This window comes from Dromiciops gliroides, chromosome 2, assembly GCF_019393635.1.
Source record: "Dromiciops gliroides isolate mDroGli1 chromosome 2, mDroGli1.pri, whole genome shotgun sequence".
Classification (NCBI taxonomy): Eukaryota; Metazoa; Chordata; class Mammalia; order Microbiotheria; family Microbiotheriidae; genus Dromiciops; species Dromiciops gliroides.
The window spans coordinates 648,664,719-648,690,739 of record NC_057862.1 but is presented as its reverse complement, the minus strand read 5'-3'; the positions used below and the strand labels follow the sequence as shown (position 1 = coordinate 648,690,739).

The window sequence follows — 26,021 nt, the reverse complement described above, 5'->3', positions numbered from 1 at the left end:
AATAAGTGAGATTCTGACACACCAAAACCAAATTATGTTTGAGGTTTACAGAGTAATGGTTTATTGGAAGGAAAAAAAAATACTATAATGTTTTTTTAAAAGTCACATTAACATATCTGTTTTGCCCCATTAAAATCAAGTTCCAAAATGCATTGATACTTTTCATACACCCCTTGAATTATTTTTTTTAACAGCAAAGAAAAATCTCCATGTTATAAGGAAACATCTGGGATAGACTTCAGAAAGAAGACAAGAAAGCAATAAAACGTGGGACAGAAAATAATAGTGAAAACTAAACCATGATCGCTTAACATGCTTTCCATTCTCATGCCTAACAAATTCTACAAATCCTTTGGTATTTGCTTTACAGGCTGGAGAGAAATATGAAAACAAAGCGAGCCTGCAAATAGAAAAGGGACCTACTACAGTCTTTCTAGGTTATGGCTTCAAGGACAGATTCCTGCTGATGAAAGAGAAAGAGAGATGTTAACAAGGGTGTTAATTGGAAGAAACTCCACTTCCCAGAGTCAAACTAAAAAGGCCCAGTATTCCTGGCAGGCAGCTCACTATTCAAACAGACTGTCTATACAGTGGAATGAAATCCTATCAGATTATTCCCATTTTTCCCTGTGAGGCACAAAGAGCAGGTGTTGGCTGCAATGTCACAACTCAGAGACTCCCCAAATGACATTATTTTCTTTTCACTATGGAATCCTTCCAGATTAACTAGAACAAGGAGTTTCAACATGACCTGGTCAATGCACTTAAAAGACTTCAGAGAATTGGTTTGGTGTATACCCATGGCAGCATCCGGACCATCACCAGAAGAAGGTATGATGCCATTGTTTAATCCTATTGACACAGAAGCTGAGATGAGCTAACTGGCCAGAAATGAACTGGAACTCTAAGTTGTCTTGAGCAGTTTATTTGAGAGCATCAGTCTAGAGGTGGAAGGAAGGGCTCTCTCTGAGTCTCAGTTTCCTCATCTGTAAAATGAGGGCTTTGAGTTTGATCATCTCTAAGTCTTTTAAATTCTAAATCTATGATCTGATTGGCCTTCAACTCAGAGAGAGCTGTGTTTTAATTCCAGGTCTGGCACTAACTGATTATGTGACCTGTGTAATGATTGGAATGACGCCACCTACTGGAAACTTGCTGTGGGAAAGCTCCACCATGAGGAAAATGCCTCAGAGGCATTGTGGCTTTTCCTTGGCGTCAGGAAATGACGTTTGCTCATGGGTGCTGTCTATCAAGTCTACCAGCCAATCAACTGGAGGAGCCTCCTATGGTCTGGGAGGAGACAGGAAGGAGGAAAGGGAGCCTGCGCAGAGAGCCCTGGGGCTTTTGGGCTTCCTGACTTGATGGTGGTGGCGGCAGAGGACTTCACAGGAAATTTGAGGAAAGATAGGACTGCCAGGCTGTTAGAATTCTGTTCTCAATCTTTTTCTTTCTATTTTCCAATAAACCCTAAAAACCTAAACTCGTTTTATCAGTGATTTTTAGTCAGTTCCCCCAAACTGGGGGGAACAGATTAGAATCCACATTTAGAATCTTAAATACACATCTGCATGTTTCCTGGTAAATCCAATAAATGAGAAGGGCAGACCAGCTGACCACCTTTCACTTCTGATCTTGTATTTTTCTATTTTTCTAGGCTCTTAGCACTGACTTCCTTTGTGACTCCTAGCAAATCTTGAGAGTAAAACTCTCCTAGTTAAATTTCCCCCATTTAAAAAAAGAAAAGATTAAGATGACATCAATAATGTCAAAGTAGCTATGATGGGAAATTAAGTGATAATAAAGAACTCTTAAAAGTGATATTATAAATGATCAGGCATTTCATAAATAACATTCATACCTCAAGAGTAAATTAAAGCACTACCCCCAGAAGGGTATGAAATGCAGATTCATATCCCAAACTCACTAAGAACAAATGGCATGAATTCCACAGTCCCCACTCTGTCCTGAGTGGAGACAGCAAAAATCACTTGAAAAATATCATAGCTGGCATGGTTTTGTGTTGACAGCTAAGATCTGAGTTTGCACAGGGTAAGATAAAGCAAATACTAAGCTGGAGGAATGAAGCCAAAACTTAATAGGAAGCAACCACTTTCAAATATACACCTGGACAACTCTTCTCTGCAGAGATAGAATGTGGTGCCATAGGAAAAGGGACAGACTCATTGACAGCAAAGTTTGAGTGTCAGATATTAATTTAGAGACCAGACAAGGCAAAATAGCAGACGTATTAGTGTTCCAGGTTCGGCACTTACTAGCTGCATGAGCATGGACAAGTCAATTTACCTCTTAGAGACTAAGTACATATTTGTAGAATGGGGATAAACACTTCCACTACCTACCTCACAGGGTGGTGAGGAAGAAAGAGGTTTGTAAATCTTTAATAGCTAGATAAGTGTATGCAGTTGATATTAAGTATTAGTGGGAAAGAAATTCAACTCGGTCTGTTTGGCCCCAGAGAGCAGAAGGAGAAGTGAGAGGTTGCAATTGAAAAGAACAAATTAGGCTTGGTGTCAGGGAAAACTTCCTACTAATTAGAGCTGCCAAAGAAGAGAGCAACAATAAAACACAAAAAACACGGAGAGAGAGAGAAAGAAAATTTCAAAAAGAAGCTTTCTTCTACTAAAAGGGCAACACAAACACAGGGCGATTGTTACTACCTTGTTAAATTTACATAAACTTAAAAAAAAATGTATATGAGAGGAAGTCATGATTTCATAGACATTCCTGGAATTTTGTGTTTGATGATTGTTAAGTCGATTAAAAGAAATCAAAGGGAATAACCAACGAGAGTTATGAAAATCAGGAATGGCGGCCTCCATTGGAGGTCTGAACAAAGGCAGGATCGCCATTTGTCAGTAATGTTGAAGACAGGATTCTTGCCATCTGGGGTCCCTTACAATTCTGAGACTCTGTAATCATTATCATCATTATCATTACTATTATTAAGAGGAGAGAGATAAGGGAACTCCTTCAACCAACGCCTTCTCTACAACTTATAGAGTCACCTGAAATGTGGAAAAGCCTAAATGACTTGGTCACATAGCCAGAGTGGGATGGGGGCAGGACCTGAACCCAGGGCTTCCTGCCTCTGAGGCTGGTTCTCTATATGCTATACCACATGACCTCTCACAATGACAGGAATGACGATGGTGAGGCAGATGATGGCAACAAAGACACTTTGTTCAGATTGACAGATTAGCAGAATGCTGTGGACATAGCACACTTGGATTTCAGGAAGGCAACTGATAAGGTTTTTAAAGAAGTCCTTATACATGGCAATATCGATAAGGTATACTTAGGAGAATTTAGAACAAATTGCATATCCTGACCAAAAGAGCAGGAATTAATGGATTGATTTTAACCTGGAAGGATTGTTCTAGGAATAAGAAGAAAGGTAGTAGTTGCAGAGAAGTGGATTTGGGGTCAAACTAGATGAACAATGGAGGGAGTTCTGGGCATGGAGTCAGGAAGACTCATCTTTCTGAGTTCAAATCTGGCCTCAGACATTTACTGGTTCTGTGACTTTGGGCAAGTCACTTAACCCTGTTTGCCTCAGTTTCCTTGTTTGTAGAATGACCTGTAGAAGGAAATGGCAAATTATTCCAGTGTCTCTGCCAAGAAAAACGCCAAATGGGATAATTAAGAGTTGGACATGTCTGAAAAACTACTCAACAACAAGAACAAGTAACAAAGGAAAAATTAATAGGAAGAGTTGCCCAAAAGTGATTGAGAATGAACTGACTCAGGCAACTTCCTCTAGAGAGTTTCAAAAAGAATAGAAAAGAGAGCAGCAAAGATGGTGTAAGTAGGAAGAAACACATCCAAGCTCTCCCCCAAAACTTTCCCAACAAAGTCATACAGAGAGAACCAGACCAAGTCATAATCAAAAAGTCCAAGGAAAAATCAGTCATTTTTCCAGTCAAGGTTAGAATATGGAGACAGGAAGAGGTCTGGGGGGATGCAACCTAGCTGGGAAGATGCTTTTCCCCTCAGACTCAAGTGGGGCCTGTAGCTATGGACTGGTGCAAGCAACAATCACCAATGCAAGAGGGACAGGCCAGATGCTGTGGATAGAATAGGGATCGCTCTGTCTCACTGACTGCAAAAATAGACTTGATTAAAAGATAAAGAAGGAAACTACATTTTCTTGAAAGGTCTGTTAATGCAAATACAAAGAATTAATATGAATACTTAGTAGATATGCACCAAAAGGCATAGCACCTAAATTCCTAAAGGAAAAGCAAAAGGTGTTATAAGGAGAAATAAATACTAAAACTCTAATAGTGTGGAAGAAAGAAATTAAGGACTTAAATATATATTTTTAAAGTTATAAATGATAGCTCTTTGTAATTATTGAATGGAAATAAAAAAGAGTATACATATTTTCCACCTATGCAAGGCATTTTTATAATAACCATAAAAGCCTCCCAAAAAATACAGGAAAGCAAAAGTATTTAAAAAATTACTTATAATTCAATAAAATTATATTTAATAAAAGGCCACTGAATAAAGAACCAAAATTTAGTTAAAGAATAATTCATTTACTTTTAAACAATTGGTGCGTCAAAGAACAAACTACAGAAACAACAGCTAATCTAATCAAATAATGACAACAGAATGTCATACTAAATTGTGGAATATGTATGTAGCCAAAGTAGTCTTTAGGGGAAAATGTATCTCTAGACATTTTCATCAATAAAATAAAGGAATGAAAAACCCAGATAAATGAATTAGGCATATAACTAATAAAACTACAAAACCAAAAATTTTTAAAGTCCCATTAAACAACAAAAGGGAAATCCTAAAAATTAAAAATCAGACTTGTAAACAAATATACCACTGAATTAATAAATAAACTAAGAGCTTGCATGGGGGGAGGGTGCAGTGTAGAATAATAATAAATGAATTAATGCTAAATTTTTTTAAAGAGAAAGCCAAATTAGCGATATAAAAAACAATTCACAACAAATAAAGAAATAATTAGAAACTATTTTCTCAATTATATGCCACTTAAATGAAATGGATTTAGTCAGTCAATAAACATTTATTAAGCATCTACTATGTGCTAAGCACTATGCCAATCAATGGGAATACAAAAAGAGGCAAAAGACAGTCCTTTCCCTTAAGGAGCTCACAATCTAATTGGGGAAACAACAAGCAAGCAAAGATGTGCAAAATAATATATATAGATATAGAATACATGGGGAATTATTAAGAAAGGGAAGGCACCAGAATTAAGAGGAGTTAGAAAGGATTCCTATAGAAGATGCAATTTTAATGGATGAATGTCTACAAAAGGAGTAAAATGTACAAAACAAATAATGCCCAGAATAAAAAGATAATTTGAATAATCCAGAAAAATAAATGTACGAAGATATAAATGAGCTCACAAAGGAAAAACAAACTCTAGTAGTACCTAGTGGTACCAGATAGATTTACAAGCAAATTCTATCAGATGTTCAAAAAACAATTAATGATGACCTAAATGGTTTGAAAAAATAAAAAGGAAAGAATCCTACCAAAATCCTTCTGTGATACAAATATGATCTTGATACCTAAAGCCAGGAGGTGTCAAAAGAGAGAAAGAAAACTATAGATCAATATCCCTAAGAAACACTGATGCAACAACTATAAATAAAATAATAGCAAAAAGGCTACAGTAACATATCATACAGAGAAGTATATATCATGAAGAGGCTGGGTTTACACAGAAATGCAGGATTGGTTCAACATTAGGACCATAATAATAACATCAAAAATAATATTATTAGAACAATAGATATAGAAAGTTTTTGAAACCCCATTCCCTTAACATTCATTCTTGTTAAAAGCACTAGAAAATATAAGAATAAATGGACCTTGGGGCAGCTAGGTGGCGCAGTAGATAGAGCACCGGCCCTGGAGTCAGGAGTACTTGAGTTCAAATCGAGCCTCAGACACTTAACACTTACTAGCTGTGTGACCCTGGGCAAGTCACTTAACCCCAATTGCCTCACAAAAAAAAAGAAAGAAAGAAAAAAAAAGAATAAATGGACCTTTCCTTAATATAAATAGAATGTATCTAAAACCAAGAGGTAGCTTTATTATATATTTGTCATCGTTATTGAGTCATGTCCATTTGGTTGGGGTTTTTTTGGCAAAGACACTGGAGAGATTTGCCATTTCCTTCTCTAGCTCATTTTACAGATGAGGAAACTAAGGCAAACAAGGCTAAGTGACTTGCCCAGGGTCACACAGCTCGTAAGTATTTGAGGCCAAATCAAATATAGGAATATGAATCTTCCTGAGTTCAGGTCCAGCACTCTATCTACTGTGCCACCTACCTGTCATATATAATGGAGAAAAATTAGAGACCTTTCCAATAAGATCAGGGGCAAAACAGTGATGTCCATTTTCAACACTACTATTTGATATAGTGCTAGAAATTCTAGCTATAGCAGTATGACAAGAAAAAGAAATTATGGGAATAAACACAAGCCAAGGGAAAGTAAAACTGTAACTTTTACTGATTATATGATACTTAGAGAACCCTAGAAAGTCAACAAAAGTTGATTATAGTAAGTTTTTCTGATAAAGATTTTAATTTCAAGATAGACACTGAATCAAATTTATAAGAATACAAGTCATTCTCTAATTGATAAATGGTCAAAGGATATGAATCAAGAGAAATACAAGAAAAAAAAAGAAATACAAGTTATCTATGTGTTTCTATGTATATGTATAACCATATAAAAAGGCTCCAAATCCCTAGTAATTAAAGAAATGCAAATTAAAGTAACTCTGAGGTTCTACTTTACACGTATCTGACCCCCCCAAATGCAAAGGACAAATGTTAGGGAATCTGTGGGAAGAAAAATGCATTAAGACACTGTTGGTGGAGCTGTGAACTGGTACAGCCATTCTAGAAAGCAACTTTGACACAATAATACCACAAAAACCCCTTTGACCCAATAATACCACTCCAAGGTCTTTATAACAAAGAGATTAAAGAAAGAGGAAAAGGTCCTATATGTACAAACATATTTATAGCAGCTCTTTTTGTGGTAGCAAAGTATTGGAAACTAAAGTGGGGGTGACAAATTGGGGGATGACTGAACAAATATGGTATATGAATCTAATGAAATTCTATTTTGCTATAAGAAATGACGGAGATGATCTCATCAAAACCTGGGAAGATGGGGGCAGCTAGGTGGCGCAGTGGATAAAGCACTGGCCCTGGATTCAGGAGGACTTGAGTTCAAATCTGACCTCAGACACTTGACACTTACTAGCTGTGTGACCCTGGGCAAGTCACTTAAGCCCAATTGCCTCAAAACAAACAACAACAACAAAAAACCCCTGGGAAGACTTGTAGACAGGTGCAGAGCGAAGTTAGCAGAACCGAGAGAACAATTAATATAATAACAACAATATTGAAAAAACAACCTTGAAAAACTTAAGAACTCAAATATGATTCCATGGGACTGGAATAAGCGTGTTGCCCACCTCCTGACAAGAGGTAATGAAATAAGGTTAAAGAATTAAAACTTTTTATTTTTGGATGTGGCCAATGTGGGAATTTATTTTGTTGGCTGGATGTGGGTATGATTTTTTTTAACAAGGTTTTGTTTTTTCTGTTTTTTCCTCAGTGGGGATAGGATGCAAGAGAAAGGAAAAAAACAGATTTCTGCTTATTAAAAAAATTTAAATTATGGCACATTAATGTAATAGAATACTAGTATGCCATAAGAAATAATGAAGAAGATGTTTTTTGGAAAAACCTGGGAAGGCCTTGTAGGAATGGATGCAGTATGAAGTGAGTAGAACCAGGAAAACAATTTATAAAACAACAAACCTGTAAAGACAAACAACTTTGAAATGCATAAGAACTCTGGTCAACTCAAAGATCAACTGCCATTCCAAGGAAGTGGAATGAAGCATATTACTCAACTCCTGACAAGAGGTAATAGACTTTTTTTTTTTTTGGACATGGTCAACATGAAGATTTGTTTTTCTTGGCTTTTGCATATTTGTTACAAAAGCTTTGTTTTTCTTTTTCCCAAGTTAGGTGGGCAGAAAGAAAAAACTTATTTTTATTCATCAAAAAAATACAGTTTTAAAATAAGAGAGGGGAGTGGTTAGGGGTACGTGGAGAGAGAGGGAGAAAGAAAGAGAGAGAGAAAGAGGGGGGAGGAAGGGAGGGAGGTAAAGAAGTAGGGTAGGGATATCATAGAATGCATGCTTGTTTGGGTATTGGTTGGATAAAATGAATTCTGAAGACTCAATTCTGGGTTTCAGTGGTTCTATCATTCTGGGTCTGTCCTTAGTTCTTCTGTGGTTAGCATTTTTATCAAATGCTCAGAAAAAAAGGAACACGACTTCCCAAGTTTTCAGATGACAGGCTTAATTAAAGACAGTAACTAAAAAGATCTCGACAAAACATGAGATGAAATTTAACAGGAATGAGCATAATAAAGTCCTATAGTTACTTTCCAAAATCAACTACAGAAGTATAGGAAGCATGGTTAGTCAATGGTTCACAAGACTGCAAAAATCAAGATGAGTCAACCATTTAACATGTAATTCAATGAAACAACATCATTTATTAAGTGTCTTTTCTGGCTAAGTCACTGTGCCACATTATGCAAAAAAAGCTAATTCAATTTTAGGCTGCAATAAAAGAGGCAAAGTATCTAAAATGAGGGTGATAAGAGTCCTGCTTATTTGGAATATTGTGCTAGATTCTGGGCTCCATATTTTAGAAGGACATCAGGGTGGGGCAGCTAGATGGCACAGTGGATAAAGCACCGGCCCTGGATTCAGGAGGACCTGAGTTCAAATCTGGTCTCAGACACTTGACACTTACTAGCTGTGCGACCCTGAGCAAGTCACTTAACCCTCATTGCCCTGCAAAAAAAAAAAAAAAAAAAAAAAAAAGGGAGGGCATTGACAAACCAGAACATATCCAGAAAAGAGAACCCAGGAAGGTGATTGGAGACTGGAGAATCAAGAAGTCCCTTCCTCATTCCAAACTGTTCTTTACCAGTGGTACAAAAGAAACATTTACGCACGCACACACACACACACACACACACACACACACACACACACACACAAGAATGATGAATTCCATACATTCCAATATAAGGAAAAACTAACAATTAGAGGTACCCCAAAGTGGAATGGTTTTCCTAAGAATACTAATAATTCCCATGATGTAACACTCTTAAGTTTTACAAAACTCCTCACAACAGCTTTATGTTGTAGACAGCTTAAGTATCACCATTATCGTTTTATAGAAGAGGAAAATAAAGGCCGGAAAAGAGAAGTGTCTAGCTCATTGTCACACTGCTAAGTCACACATTAAGGGAATGAGGTCCCCAAAACTGGAGATTTTCAAGTGGAGACTAAATGACTAATTTTCAGGGGCATCAAAGATGATTCCCACTGAGGTAGAGATTGAAATAGATGTTCTCTAAGGTCCCTTCTAACTCAAAGACCCTGCAATTTTGCAACACTATAAATCAATTATTATTCCCCTAACAACCTGGAAATCCTGTCATTATCCATTAGAAAATTGAACATAAAGAACTCAACTGTTGACTCTACAGTTTAAGTGATATCCAAATGATATTTAACTAATCTCATAAAAAGATATCATGTAAAACAATCATATTGAAATGGCTGGTTTAGAAAAAAACACACAAAACAATCACCACACACAAAATACCTGCATTATTTTCTCCCAAAGAATTAAAAAGTTTCATAAATATACCTCACCTACTTTACTTCCTTAAGACATTTTCCTTTACACCTCCATCGCCCACATGGGAATTGTTCTCAATTCACAAGTAAATGCAGCTATTATAGAGAAAGCAAGAATGGTTCCAATACCATTATACCAAAGGGGACTCATGAAACATTTACTTTATAGTTAAGCCATCAAATATGTCCCACCTTCCACCTTTATCTTCCCAATTTCAAGTGACTGAACAACACAGACTCTAGCCCCAAGTACTGCTAACCCAGTTCCTATATTCCCATGGGACCAACTAGGCAGAAAGCAGATCTCTCTGCTGGCTAAGTGCCCTTCATGACTTTTTTCCCTTTGATTTTTCTCCTTGCATTCCGGTTTCAACCACCATAAATAATTCTTCTCTGGTCTTAATTAGTATTTAATATCCAAGCACCAACAATGCACTAAATATTTGTAGACAGTTATTAAATTCCTCTCAATTATGCAATTTAAGTGTTCAGTGGCAAGTGAAGGAAAAAAAATCACTAAATGCCTTTTAGAGACATCCTCACACATTAACCAATTTCCAATGTCATACTGTTGGTAGAACTGTGCATCGGCCTAATCATTCTGGAAAGCAATTTGGTGGGGGAGGAGGGGTCTGAGCAAAATGTCTATACCCTCTGACACAGAGATCCTACTGCAAGACATATGTCCCAAGTAGATCAAAGATAAAGAGATGTTGAATATATAGCAAGATGTTAATAGCAGCACTTTTTGTGGTACTAAAAACCTGGAAAATAACCACTGCTTGGGATATAGCTAAATAAAATGTGTGGGATGTGAATATTTTGCATCATAAAAAACAATGAATATGAAGAATTCAAAGAAATGTGGGAAGACATACAAAATGAGAGAGCCTGAATGCGGCAGAACCAAGAAAACCACAGGCACAATCACAATAACCATGTAAATAGAAAGGACGAAAACAATGAACCTGAACACTAAAGACTTTTAATGACCAAGAATGGCCCTGAAGAAGCATGGTGAACATGAACCTCAATCTGATCACTGCAGAGGTGGGGGACTAAGGGTATGAAATATCGCATACATGAAACCCTGAAGTGCCAAATGTGGTTCATAAACAAGCAATATGATACGTGGGATAGCCAGGTTAAGCTTCCTCTGTACCGAGCACCGTGCTAAACTCTAGGTACTGAAATCCCAATCAGCAAGACCTGCCTCATACACTCACTAGCTGAGTGACCCCAGGAAAAATACTCAGCCTCTCTGTGAATCAGTTTCCTCATCTATATAACAAGGAGATTGCTCTTGATGCTCTTTAAAGTCCCTTCCAGCTATAGGTTTAGACTCCTATGTGATGGAAGGTTTTGCTAAACTGTTTCCCCCACCCCCTTTTTTTTGTTCCCTGAAATAAAGGGCAGCTCACTGGTTGGGGGCAATATATGCTAAAAGGAAGACCATGGAAAAACAAAAAGCTATAGATAAAAATATATTTTAAAAAATATTTTAATGTCAGAGTCAATGCCAACACAAAAAGATTAGTTAATAATAATAATAGCATTTATATGGCACTTTAAGTATATAAAGTGCTTATATATGTTATCTCATTTGATCCTCACAACAACCCTGTGAGCCTGAGGCAGACCAAGGTTCATGACTTGTTGAGGCTCCCAGTAAGTGTCTGAGGCTGGATTTGAACTCAGGTCTTCCTGACTCCAGGCCCAGAGCTCTATCCACTGAGCCATCAAGCTGCCTCCTTCCTATGTCTGTACCATAAATTTCTCCTTCATCACCTCTGATTCAGACAGTCCCTGGCTTCCTTCAGAACTCCAACTCCATCTGCCAGGAAAGCGTGACTTCTCACAGATTCTACCATACTGGAAAGGCATCAGATACGTTCTAGGCAATAGTCTCATGACCAGCGGAACTAAGCACAGAGAGGCTTACCACTGGACGTAGTGAATTATCTGACCGTGGCAAGCCATAAAGGAAAGACACATCAAGAGCACTCCGTCCTGGGCAGCCCCCACCCACTTCCACAGCAATGGGGACAAACTGCAGAAAGGGAGGACGAGGATGATGACTCACCCAGCTTTAGGTTGCCCATGAACGTTAAATTAAGAGTGGGCGTGCAAAATGTGAGGCCTTCATCCAATGGCCAACAAACTGATGTCCTACTAGAAGAACAGGATGGCGTCAATACTGGTATTATCATGAAAACCAAAAGCAGAAGACAAAAGGAAACTGCAACTAAATGGCAGAAGCGTGGCTCAAAGATTCTCTTTGGAAGGGCAAAAAAAGAAAGAAAAAGAAGCAAGTAGAATTGGGTGGTTCTTGAAAAATCCTAAGAAATACGGTTTCTCAGGGGCGGCTAGGTGGCGCAGTGGATAAAGCACCGGCCCTGGATTCAGGAGTACCTGAGTTCAAATCCGACCTCAGACACTTACTAGCTGTGTGACCCTGGGCAAGTCACTTAACCCCCCATTGCCCCGCAAAAAAAAAAAAAAAGAAAAAGAAATACGGTTTCTCGATCACCTCATTTGCGGTGCTCACATTGTTGTTTGTTTTGTCCTTTCCGTTGTGTCCAATTCTTCATGACCCCCTTTGGGGTTTTCTTGGCAGAGGTATTGGAGTGGATTGCCCTTTCCTTCTCTAGCTCATTTGATAGATGAGGAAACTGAAGCAAACAAGGTTTAGTGACTTACCCAGGGTCACACAGCCAGTCAGAGCCTGAGGCCAGATTTGAACTCGAAAAGATGAATTTTCCTGACTCCAGGCCTGGTGCTCTCTCTCTCCACTGCAGTACCACCTGGCTGATCCCACAGTACTCATAGGCATAAACAAAAAGGCCACCAGGAAGCAGATGCAGATTATTTTTGCACAGAATGAAGAGGTAGAGATTTTCTAAGGAACTTGGTAAGATCATCAGAAAAAAAAAAACACCCTTATTTTGATACTTAGTGACTTCAAAGCAATCACTGGCAAAGGGGAGCCGAGAAGTATTTACTAAGCTCGTACTAGGTGCCAGGCACTGTGCTAGGCACTATGATGGTAAAGGAGGATGCTGAAAAGTATGCTGAAGGTTCTAGAGGTGGAGTTAAGATGGCGAACTGAAACCAGGAAGCCACCTGAGCTCTCCCAAATTTCCCTCAGAAACAATGTAAAATTAAGCCTCTCAACAGATTCTGGGGCTTCAAAACCTGCAAAAAGATGGAGTGAAATAATTTTCTGACTTAAGATAACCTAGATCTTCAGGAAAGGTCTGTCTTATCTAGGTAAAAGGGGAGCACTGCTCAGTGCAGAAGGTGTCTGGGCAAGCCAGCAAAAGGCTCTTAATCACTGCACAGATAAGCAGTAAAGGACCCTTAGTCCTAGCAGTCCCCTGTCCCAGTGCAGAAGACAATCTGCCAGATGGGGTATCTGCTACCCAACAGGCCCACTAGGCTGGGCCACTCCAGTGCATTGAGCAAGCTGCAAATACCATTGGCCTTGGAGCAGAAAGTCAGTGACTGGGCCCCTGGCCCAAGCAAAAGAAGGTTAGGATGGTGCACACTGTACCCTAGGGTCAGAACTCAACTTTAAAAGTCACAAAAGAAAAAAAAAAGTCACAAAGAGGCTAAAATATGAAGAAAGAGAAAAGAACCTTCACCACAGAAAATTACTACGGTGACAGGGAGGATCAAAGGATCAAAACATAAACTCAGAGGAGGACAACAACGTCAAAACTCCTACATGTGAAGCATTAAAGGGGAAGAATTGGTCTCAAGACCAAAAAGCCCTCTTGCAAGGGCTCAAAAAGGATTTTTTAAACTAAAAAAGAGAGGTAGAAGAACAACTGGGAAAAGAAATGAGAGTTATGCAAGAGAGAGCCAGTAGCTTGGGAAAGGACAAAAATTGACTGAGGTAAACAACTCGTTAAAAAATGCAATTGGCCAAATGGAAAAGGAGGTACAAAAGCTGACTGGGGGGGGGGGGCGCGCAGCTAGGTGGCACGGTGGATAGAGCACTGGCCCTGGAGTCAGGAGTACCTGAGTTCAAATCCGGCCTCAGACACTTCACACTTACTAGCTGTGTGACCCTGGCAAGTCACTTAACCCCAATTGCTTTACTTAAAAAAAAAAAAAAAAAGCTGACTGGGGAAAATAATTCCTTAAGAATGAGAATTGGGCAGATGGAAGCTAATGACTCAATGAGACAACAGGAAGAAGTAAAGCAGAATCAAAAGAATATAAAAATAGAAGAAAATATAAAATAGCTCTTCAGAAAAATAACAGACCTAGAAAATATATCCAGGAGGGACAATCTAAGAATAACTGGACTATCCCATGATAAAAAAAAAAAGAGCCTAGATAGCATACATGATGACATTATCAAGAAGAACTGCTCCAATGTCTTACAACCAGAGGGAAAAGTAGTCATTGAATAAATCCACTGATCACCTCCTGAAAGAGATCCCAAAAGGAAAACTCCAAGGAATATCGTAACTAAATTCCAGCATTATCAAGTAAAGGAGAAAATACAGCAAGCAGACAGATAGAAACAATTTAATTATCAAGGAACAACAATAAGGATTACACAGGACCTGGTAGTTTCAACATTAAAGGATTAGAGGGCTTGGAATATGATATTCTGGAGGGCAAAGGAACTGAGATTACAACCAAGAATGTACTACCCGGTAAAATTAAGCATAATCTTTCAAGGGAAAAGATGGGCTTTCAATAAAATAGGGAACTGCAAAACTTTCCTAATGAAAAGCCCAGAACTGAACAGAAAATTCAATCTACAAATACAAGACTCAAGAGAAGCATGAAATGGTAAAATGGGGGGGGGTGGGGAACAAAGCATCTTATTTAATAAGGTTAAAATGTTTGCATTACTTCACAGGAAGAAGATACTTGTAACTTTTGAGAACTGTATTTTTATTAAGGCAGATAGGAGGAGTACACACAGACAAAAGATGTGGGTATAAGTTCATTCTGATGTGATATTAAAAAAAAAAAACAAAAAACACCTTAAGGAGTAACCAAAAGGATTATACTGAGAGAAGAGGAAAGGGAAGGAAGAATAAATCACATCACATGAAGAGGCATAAAAGACCCAATACTACAATAGAGGGAAAGAAGGGAGGAGTGAGCATTGTTTAGACCTTACTTTCATCTGATTTGGCTCAAAGACGGAATAACATATACACTCAACTGGGTATAGAATTTTATCTTACCCTATAGGGAAGTAAAAGGGGAAAGGAGAAAGAAAAAGGTGCGATGCTGATAGAAGGAGGACAAAACTAAGAGTTGAAAGGGGAAAGGGCAAAAGGGAGGTGAGGCTGATAGAAGGGAGGATAGACTGAGGAAGGTTGTGGCCAGAAACAAAACACTGATGAGGAGGGACAGGGTGGAAAGAAAGAGAAAAGTATAAACAAGGGGATGTGTTATTTAAATTATGTGGTTGACAACTTTATTTTGTGGCTTGGCTAATTGTGTTTGGTAAATTATTGGGGGGCTAGGCTGGGTTTTCTAAAATATTGCTATGTATATATTAATGGCTATTTATATAATAATGACTGTTGCACCATTTTTTGCAGTAAGCATTTATTATTAATTAACATTACATATTATTAAAGTATTGACCACATGGCACTTAACACAAGCCGTATTTCTAAGAGAGAGCACATGTCCTAACAGCCTACCCTGTCCTAAGAGGAGAGCACTCACCAACTGACAGCTGGTCCAGACCAAGTGTGTTGCAAGTTGTTGCTGGCCAGGAGCCTCAGTGTTCTTTCCTTTTATCTTCTTTTGATAGAGGCGTGTCACTCACACTGATCAAAGTTAATTGGCTAGTATCATTCAATTTCATTGGTTGGCAAGACTTTAGGGGTGGTCCATATTAAAATGAGCTGTACCTTGATGACAGCAGGGCCTAATGGGGGAGACCCCCTAAGAGGCAAAAGAGCATTCAGATAGGTGTGATATAATCTGAGCTAGTCAAAAGAGTCTATTCTCTATTATACTCTGGGGAACAGGATTAAGCCCTGAAAGAGATTAGCTAAAGTTTCCTGAATTGAACCTTCCAAAGGTGGGGGTTGGGGGGGAGGAGGCTAAAACTGGGTCCCTGAGTCCCCTGAAGAAATCCTTTATTAATAATTATTTTCTCACAGGGAAAAATAGAATACAGGGAAATATACAATAATCATAACTATGAATGTGAATGGGATGAACTCTCCCATTAAATGGAAGTGGATATCAGAATGGATTAAAAACCAGAATCCTACAATATGTTGTTTACAAGAAACACATTTGAAGCAAAGAGATATACACAGAGTAAAGGTAAAAGGCTGGAGCACAATATATTACACTTTGACAGAAGTCAAAAAAGCAGGGGTAGCAATTCTTATCCCAGACAAAGCAAAAGCAAAAATAGACCTAATTAAAAGAGATAAGGAATCTACATCTTGCTAAAAGATACCATAGACAATGGAGTAATATCAATACTAAACATATATTCACCAAGTGGTACAGCGTCTAAATTCTTAGAGAAGTTAAGTGAGTTACAGGAAGAAATAGCAAGACAATATTAGTGGGGGACCTCAACCACCCCCCCTCAGAGACTGTCATTCTTTTTTTCATATTTATATCCCCAGCACTTAGCACAGTGCCTAGGACACAGTAGGTGCTTAATAAATGTTTATTTTACTAAAATCAATTTTTAAAAAAAGAATTAAAATGAGATATGCGTATAATTGAGGCAATTTTAATCTGACCTATTTAAATAAGCTATTGATGCCAAAATATGTGGAATGAAAAAAAAAATATTGTGTCAATGGAATCATTCTATTTCCTAAGGAAGTTTAGTTCAATTGCTACAGTAAGACCAAAAATACTTCGTAAATGCCTTGGCCAGCAAGAACCTGAACTTGCTATGTAGAGAGAGATGGCAACCAAGAGAAAAATCAGTTTCTTTTATAAACTCATTTGTAAGATCTTACAAAGAAGATGGTGGAAGATTGTGAGCAATATTATCTTATAAAACAGCAAGCAGTGAAGAAAATAAAGGTTTAAAGAAAACTTGGCAAGATACCCAACTAAGTCGTATCAATCTGAGGGCATTTAAGGATGAAACTGGGGAGAAGCCAAGGAATACCACATTTGGACTCAGAGTCCCAGATGTGTTACATGAGGAAGCAGAAATGGAACTAAAGAAAACAAAGGCAGAAAGGACAGATGGACTAGACTAAGTATACACAGAGGAAGTCTATGGAGTATGCAATTTTGAGGGGTCTGAGAGTTCAATCCTCAAGATCTCTAAGAGGGCAGGCTATCGAATTTCTTGTAAAAAAAAAAAAACACCAAACCAACAGTCCTTATTACTATCCAAAAAGGCAACTGAGTAAATACATCAGTAAATACCAACACATATAATTACTTTCCATTTCTATAAAATCTTGATGAGAATAATTGACACACCATGGAGGAAATCCTTGATGAAGATATGATATTTCAAGTGAACAGACAAGTTTTTACCAACACAGCAAATCACATCTTTACAATAAACTACTTGATATTGTAATGACTGCACCAAGCCTCACAGGAATAGAGCTCTCTAACTGCGGGACACAATTGCTCAAAAAAATTTTGGCTTAACTGTTTACACAATAAAAACCAAGTGGATGACGACTACTCAATGTTAGACCATGATACCGTGTTCATCCATGAGAACACCTATCTTGGGAGCCACAGCAAATAGATAATGAACTCAAAAGCAAAAAGCAGGAGAGCAGGCTGGATTGGCTTGGGGAGATTTCATGACTCTGAGCTTCTCCCTGAAATTGAAAGCTCATCTTTCAACATCAATATTCTTCGGGTGATGCTCTATGGCTAAGGATCATGGAATACTATGCTCTCCAAAGAATTAAAATTGGGAGCCATCCAAAGGGCAATGGACTAGTGCACAGTGGGCTTTAATGGGCTGCAACATTGCACGAAGGAGTAAAAAAAGCTACCATCAGAGAGGCGTACATCAGAAGAGAAGGTGAGCTCGTCACGTAGTAGCAAGAGCAAAGGATAGCTGAAGGACCGCCTGTGTTCCAGGAGCATGTTGATGGACTCCCTGGGGAGGATTTACAGGAGAACAAGGGGCAGAGATGGACGTGATGAGAAGGCGAGGATGTGCTGTAATCTGCACTGTTGGAGGGAGCATCAGCATCAGCAAGATCGCAGACACATCAAAGAATTAACATCAAACTGTCATCAAAGATGACATGTTTAGTTGGTTTTTCTCACTTCAAGGGTGTAAGTCCCATTGCTGGAACAGTTGTTCTAACAAATGGGAACATTTGGTCAGTAAAGGAACTGGGCAAGAGAGTGGGTGTTTAATAACATCATTTTCACATGTGAAGGAGCGCAATTCCTATTTTTAACTTTATGGTCTCTCCTTGTTCTGGGTGAACCAACTGCCTATTGGAACTAGCCTTTAAGTTCTTTGAGAGTGGAAACCTCATTCATTCCTTGGACACAGAACTAAAAGGAATTACCGAAGAGTCTCAGGAAAATATATCATAATAACAGCTTACAGTCATATAGCACTTTAAGGTTATAAAAGGCACACTATGTTATCTCATTAGATCACAGGAACAACCCTGTAAGGAAGGTACTGTTATCCCCACTTTAAAGGGGAAGAAACTGAGGCTGATATAGGTCCTACAACCAATACATTAATGAGGAGAGTTTCAATCTCAGCACTTCCTGATTCAAAGTCCAGGAGTCTATTTGCTTTGTTATGGTGCTTCTCAGTAAATACCTAAACCAACAGTCAGGTGACTGTCTATTCTTCCCCAGGAAGTTGTTTGTCTTTAGTTCTTGAAGAGGACCATGACATCGGGAAGTGATGTCATGACTTGCAGTGAATTGGATTTAAGTGAGAGAGGGCTGTGCAAAGTCACCACCAGCCTCACTCTCTCCTCCAGAGCCATCTGGGTCCAGTGGCAAGATATACATCAGGATGACTGGAGATGGTCCCAAATGTTTGAGACAGTCAGGGTTAAGTGACTTGCTTGGGGTGACACAGCTAGTAAGTGTCAAGTGTCTCAGGCCAGATTTGAACTCAGGTCTTTCTGACTCCAGGGTCAGTGCTCTATCCACTTTGACATCTAGCTGTCCACCTACTTAAGTAAAAGTCTTAAAACAGTTAAAAAAAAAAAAACAAACCTCTAACTCTTCTTTATGTTAAATTCTACCTTGTTTTAGCTTAAACCTAATTTAAAAAAAAAAATTTGGTCAGAGTAAACTGATTCTACAAACTGAATCAATGAACTAGGTGCAAGTCACATGTACTAGACACTGGAAACCCAAGGACAACAACAAAACAGCTTATGTTCTACTCAGCAGAGTACAATGGGGTGGGAGAGTGAACTAAGCCCTCAAAGTTCACTCTTTGTTTAAGGTGCCAGCCATTCATCTCAGGAGGGCCCAATGAAAGCGAACTAAATTAGAGATGCACAAATACGCCAATAAAGTTAGACAAATACACATCACTTGCTAATAATGCTACCCTCCAAACAAAAAAGGATGGTTTCTAAATGACTGGAAAGACACCCAACTTGCCTGATAACCACACCCAACCTTCAACCACATCCATACTGAAAATAGACCTCAAGAATGTTTCACCTTGGTTCCATCTTGTTTACAAAGTGATGGTGCCAGAATGAATTTCATTTCTGCTGTGACTGCAGCAGGTGGATATGATCAGCCTGATATCTGCTGGTATAGGGGTACAGGCTGCTCTTAAAACTTTATTTTTAAGTAGCAGACGTTGACACAGTACTTATGGCCACTACGTTCAACTCAAGAAAACCAAAAGAAAAAATACATTTGAAAGCCAGTCATTGCTAAAGGGCTCATCATTAAGGAAATAAAAATACTGTTTTTTCTATCATCCAGGTGTTTACCTTAATTCAGGCCCACTAACTTAAAGTACCAATTCACTAATCCCACCATGGCAACTTACTTCCTGTTTGATGGGACATGGGGTTGGGGGTTGAGGGGTGGGCGGGTTACTTTTTTGATCTTAGTTTCCTACCATGTAAGATGAAAGGACCGAATTAGGTGGCCTCTGCTCCCTTTTAGCTCAAAATCTATGTTCTTTCAATCTCCTCTAGTCTATTCTGGAGAGAAGCTGTGAAATATAGCCCACACTATAGAACATATCTTTAAAGTTCCTGAAATACAAATTAAATTTTGAGTGATGGAGAGGTTCCAGAGAAGCATTCCGACATCATGGGCCCTGAGTGCACAGGATTACAGACCTAGGCCTGGAAGGATCTTAAGAAATCATCTTGTCCAATCCCTTCATTCCACAGATGAAGAGACTGAGCACCAGGAAGTTGTACAGGTAGGAAATTTCACAAGTAGGAGGATGCAAATCCAGGCCCTTCGACTTTAGAACTAATTCACTTTCCACTCCCCTATGGGAATTATGGATTATCTAACCTAGAAGGTTAGTGGGGTGCACACCATTGACCCGATGGTTCGGTGTGAATAGCAATGGCTCTGGAGGCAGAAGACCAGGGCTTAGACATTGGTACTGTTCCTAGTAATAATAATAGCTAATATTTACATAGCCCCTTTACAGATATTATCATCTCATTTGATCTCCACAACAACTCTGTGAGGTAGATGCTGTTATCATCCCCAGTTTACAGATGAGAAAACTAAGACAGACTGAGGCCAAGTGATTTGTCTAGAGTCACACAGCTAGTTCAATGTCTGAGGTTGGATCAGAATTCAAATCTTTTTTACTTCAGGCTGGGTGTTCTACTCACTTGAACACAAGCTTTGTGACTGGTTAAGTCACTTATCAGAATTGAGTCTTTCTCCACCTAGCAAAACAGTCGAATCTTAGATACGATTTGGCATCTGACCGCTTGGAAAGAACCCACAACAGCACTCAAAAATTACTATCTTGGAACCTAAAAATTATTTTATAGAGCTAGAAAAAAATAATAGAAATATTCATCTGGAAAAAAAAAGTCAAGAATAACAAGGGAACTAATGAAAAAAATTCACAGGACAGTGGGCTAGCTGTACCAAATCTGAAGCTTTAGTATAAAGCACCAGTCATCAAAACTATTTGGTACTGGCTAAGAAATAGAGTGGTGGATCAATGGAATAGGTTAGGCACAGGAGACACAGTGGTAAATGACTTTAGTAATGTACTGTTTGATGAACCCAAAGACTCCAGCTTCTGGGAAAGGAACTCAGTATTTGACAAAAACGGCTGGGAAAACTGAAAGATAGTATGGCAGAAACTAGGCATAGACCAACATCTTACACCTTATACTAAAATAAGGTCAAAATGGGTACAACATTTAGACATAAAAGGTGATACCATAGGTAAATTAGGAGAGGAAAGAATAGTCTACCTTTCAGATCTTTGGAAAGGAGAACCATTTATGATCAAACAAGAGATAGAGAATATTATGAAATGCAAAATGGGTGATTTTGATTACATTAAATTAAAAAGGTTTTGTACAAACAGAAGCAATGCATCCAAAATTAGAAGGGAGGCAGAAAGCTGGGAAACAATTTTTATAGCCAGTATTTCTTATAAATGCCTCATTTCTAAAATATATTGAGAAATAAATCAAATTTATAAGAATCCAAGTCATTCCCCAACTGAGAAATGGTCGAAGGATATGAACAGGCAGTTTTCTGATGAAGAAATCAAAGCTAACTATTGCCATATGAAAAAATGCTCTAAATCACTATTGATTAGAGAAATGCAAATTAAAACAACTCTGAGGTATCACCTCACACCTATCAGATTAATATGACAAAAAAGGCAAATAATAAATGTTAGTGAAGCTGTGGAAAAATTGGAACACTAATGCATTGTTGGTGGAGCAGTAAACTGATCCAATCATTCTGGAGAGCAATTTGGAACTATGCTGAAAGGGCTATAAAGTTGTGCATACCCTTTGACCCAGCAATACCACTATTGGGTCTTTTTCCCAAAGAGACCAAAGAAAAGGGAAAAGGACCCACATGTACAAAAATATTTATAGCTGCTCTTTTTGTGGTGGCAAGGAATTGGAAATTGAGGGGATGCCCATCAATTGGGGAATGGCTGAACAAGTTGTGGTATATGAATGTAATGGAAAACTATTGTGCTGTAAGAAACGATGAGCAGGAGGAGTTCAGAGAAACCTTGTAAGGACTTACATGAACTGATGCTGAGTGAGATGAGCAGAACCAGGAGAACTTTATACACAGTATCATTAACATTGTGTGTTGATCAACTGTGATAGACTTGATTCTTCTCAGCAATACAACGGTACAAGATGGTTCCAAAGGACTCATGATGGAAAATGCTCTCCAAATCCAGAAAAAAAAGAACTGTGGATATGGATGCAGATCGAACCATACTATTTCTTTTGGTTTTGGTGCTGTTGTTTTTCTTTTTTGAGGTTTTTTTTTTCTTTTTGCTCTGATTCTTCTTTCACAGCTTGACTAATGCAGAAATATGTTTAATGTGATTGTACATATGTAACCTCTATCAGATTACTTGCCGTCTTGGGGAGGGGGAAGGGAGGGAGAAAATTTTGAAACTAGAAATTTTATGAAAACAAATGTTGAAAACTATCTCTACATGTAACTGGAAAATAACAAAATACTTTTATAATTTTAAAAAATTACCATCTTAGACTAGGTCTGTCCCATCTCTAAAGTTCAAAGGATTGATTAAGAAAAGTATTTACCAGCTCTTCTGTCTCAAGAGGGTAAAACTTGGAAGAAATAGCCCTAAATTGTAAGAATGAATATATATATATGCATATCACTTAGATACAGGAAAAACTTCCTGATGAGATAAAGATGAGGGAACCATGGGATAGAATTTTGTGGGAAATTATGGAGCTCTTTAAGAAGGCAGCTCAAGGGGAGCAGCTGGGTGGCGTAGTAGATAAAACACTGGCCCTGGATTCAGGAGGACCTGAGTTCAGACACTTGACATTTACTAGCTGTGTGACCCTGGGCAAGTCACTTAACCCTCATTGCCACACCATGAAAGAAAGAAAGAAAGAGAGAGAGAAAGAAAGAAAGCAGCTCAAGCAAGAGGCCAGCACAGGGCAACAGAAAGAACACTGGATGTAAAGAGTCAGTTGGCCCAGAATCTGATCGTGGTTTTGCCACTCGCCACCTGATTCACCTTTTGCAAACCTCAGTTTCCCTTTCTATAAAATGAAGAGGTTGGACTAAGTGATATCACAAGCTCCAAGTCAACCCAACAAATAGTTATTAAACACGTTCTATGTGCAAGGATCCTACACCAGGCAAAAAGACAAAACTAAAAAGTTCTTGTCTCAAGGACTTTCAATTCTACTGGAGGGGTAAGTAGAGGAGCAGAAATGCTAGGGGGCAGGAAGTTTTTACATGCCAAGATGTCTATCCATGGTTGTTTGAGGGAGAGAAGTAAGAGCTAGAGGGGGTTCCCTTCTTGTAGGAGGGAACACCAGGAACTGAGCCAGGAAAAGTACGGGTTCTAAGAGGCTGAAGGGAAGGCGGAAGACAACTTGTTCAAAGTAGGCCAGTTTAGTTAGAAGGTAGTTTGTCTGAAGGGGAATTGGCTGGAGATGGAAAAAGCTCTGAATGGCCTAACAAGATCATGGTTTAGAATCAGTCAGCCGGGGGGGCAGCTAGATGGCGCAGTGGATAAAGCACTGGCCCTCGATTCAGGAGTACCTGAGTTCAAATCTGACCTCAGACACTTGACGCTTACTAGCTGTGTGACCCTGGGCAAGTCACTTAACCCCCATTGCCCCGCAAAAAAAAAATAAAAAAAAAAAATAGAATCAGTCAGCCGGGATGTTAGAGGGCAACTAGTCCAACCCCTTCATTTCACAGATGAGGAAATTGAGGGATGGCTAAAGTAATCTGTCCAAGGGCTCACAGAGTGAGGTTGACATAAGAGCTGAGGTCCCTGTTTTCTCTCTGATGGAAAAGACTCGCCAACTGGTTGGATGAAGGGAGTAACGAAGCAGAGAGGCTCAAAACCAGGGATTTTCCACCTTTCCTGTGTGATGAGTCTATCTGGCCGTCTAGTGAGGCCTATGGAGTCCTCAGAGCAACATTTTTTGTTTTGTTTTTGTTTTCAGGGCAATGAGGGTTAAGTGACTTGCCCAGGATCACCCAGCTAGTAAGTGTCAAGAGTCTGAGGCCAGATTTGAACTCAGGTCTTCCTGAATCCAGGGCCAGTGCTTTATCCAGTGCACCACCCAGCTGCCCCCTCAGGAACAATGTTTTTAAGGCATAAAATAAAACCCATAGAATTATGAAAGAAACCAAAGGTTGGACAAAATAAAGCATCCCAGAAACTGCTCCTGCAGGTGATAGAGCTGCAGCTACTGAAGAGTGAGAAGGAAAATCCTGCCACCCAAAGTCTCTGGCCTAGTCAACACCAGTAGAGATTCCATGAGAGAAGAAGCATCAACATTAACATCTGCTGCAACCCAAGGACAATGGGACCCTTCCATCTGATTTGTGCTGAAACCTTCCATGTGTTACCTCCCCTACTAGACTGTGTGCTCCCTGAGAGCAGGACTGTCTTACTGTTCTATTTGTATCCCCAGGGATTACTGTAGTACTTTTGCATGTAGTAAGTGCTTTATTCATTCATTCATTTATGTAAGTTTTCTTCCTATCCAAGTTCAGAACCTTTCTAAAATCTGTCCACAATCTATGGACCCCAGGTTCTAGGATGGTTCTAAGAATGCGAAACTAGGGGCCTGAAAGGATGATAATGCCTTCAATAGAAACAGAGAAGTTTTTAGGAGGGGATGGGCTGTCGGAAAAAGAAAAACACTTTGATTTCTCTTTTGAACAAATTGAGTTTGAGTTGTCTATGGACAACCAGCTGGAGAAGTGGCCATGAAGTTCCAAAGAGAGGTGAGGGCTGGAGGGGGAAGGAAGGAAGGAGGGGGAAAGGGAGGGGGGGAAGGGGGAATAGAGTATGGGGAGGGAGGGAGAGAGACAGAGACAGAGAGGGATTGATCAATTGATTGATTGGTCCTTCGTTGTGGAAGAGGACATGACATGAAGGTGATATCATGACGTTAAGTGAATTGCAGTGGTAACCTCCCTCTCTCCTCCAGAGCCATCTGGGTCCAGTGGCAGGATATACTTAAGGACAACTGGAGATGGTCCTGGATGTTTAAGGCAATTGGGGTTAAGTGACTTGTCCAGGGTCACACAACTAATGTGAGGTAAGATTTGAACTCAGGTCCTCCTGACTCCAAGGCCAGTGCTTTATAGACTAGGAAGTCCTCTGGTTAGAAGATAAGGGAACCCAGGATATCACCAGGAAATAGAGAAAATCTAATTAAATATCTGAGTAGCAAGGAATTTCAGGGGTCCTCTAGTGGGGTCAACTCATTTTACAGATGAGGAAATTGAAGTCGAGAGAGGTGAAGTGATTGGCTCAAGGTCACACGGCTAGTTCGCACCAGAGGTGGGATTCAAACCCAGGTCCACGGACCCCAAAGCCTGGGCTCCTTCTATTATAGCACTACAAGAACAGTCAGGGGTAAGACGAGAAAAACACCTCCCCTCAATCCCACGGGGTGGGGGGGGGGCAGGCGGAAGAGGAAGCATCCCTGGGGTGAGAGCCCCCACCGCTCCCCATACCTCTTCCCGTCCCCGAGCCCCAGCCGCGCCTGCGCAGAACCGCCTCACCTTCAGCCGCCGCCGCCACGGCCGCCCGCTGCCGCTGCTGTTAGAAAAAGAAACACGTTACGTCAGGCCGCCGAGGGGAGGGGGCACGCAGCGGGCGCTGACGTCACGCTCCGGCCGATCAGGGATCAGGCGCCAACGCCGGGCAGGGAAGTCCTGGCGGGACCCTCACCTGGGTGAGGGCGAGTGCGCACGCAAACACGTCCCCTGCGCCCCGGGCGCTCTGCCCCTGAGGTTCCGCTGCGGAAACATCCCCTCCTGGTCTTTGTCTCGGGAGCTCTGGGGGCGGGACCAATGCAAAGAGTGGGGTGGAGCCCAAACCTTTCTTTTACATAGCGGGAAACTGAGCTCCAGGGAGGGAAAAAGCTGAGGTTCAAACCAGGCTTGGAGATGTAGAGCTAGAGGGGGTTCTGGTCTACCCATGTCACAGTGGGGCATGGCGGGTTCAGGTGTGGGGGCTGCTCGTCCCCTTTCGGGTCCACCTGCCACCAGACTCTCACCTGTGGCTCCAAGAAGCTGTAGCGTGGGCGGCCGGTGTGGGTCTG

At 39.8% G+C, this 26,021-nt stretch overlaps 1 protein-coding gene across 1 annotated transcript in view; it reads right to left on the bottom strand.

Annotated features, from left to right (window-relative positions):
* Positions 1-26,021, bottom strand: part of ACSF3 (acyl-CoA synthetase family member 3) — a 268,701-nt gene that overhangs the window by 214,255 nt on the left and 28,425 nt on the right. The window contains 5 exon segments of the mRNA XM_043981199.1: positions 17,757-17,863; positions 23,699-23,760; positions 25,432-25,516; positions 25,649-25,755; positions 25,896-26,018. Coding sequence (XP_043837134.1) covers positions 17,757-17,863; positions 23,699-23,760; positions 25,432-25,516; positions 25,649-25,755; positions 25,896-26,018 — 484 coding nt within the window.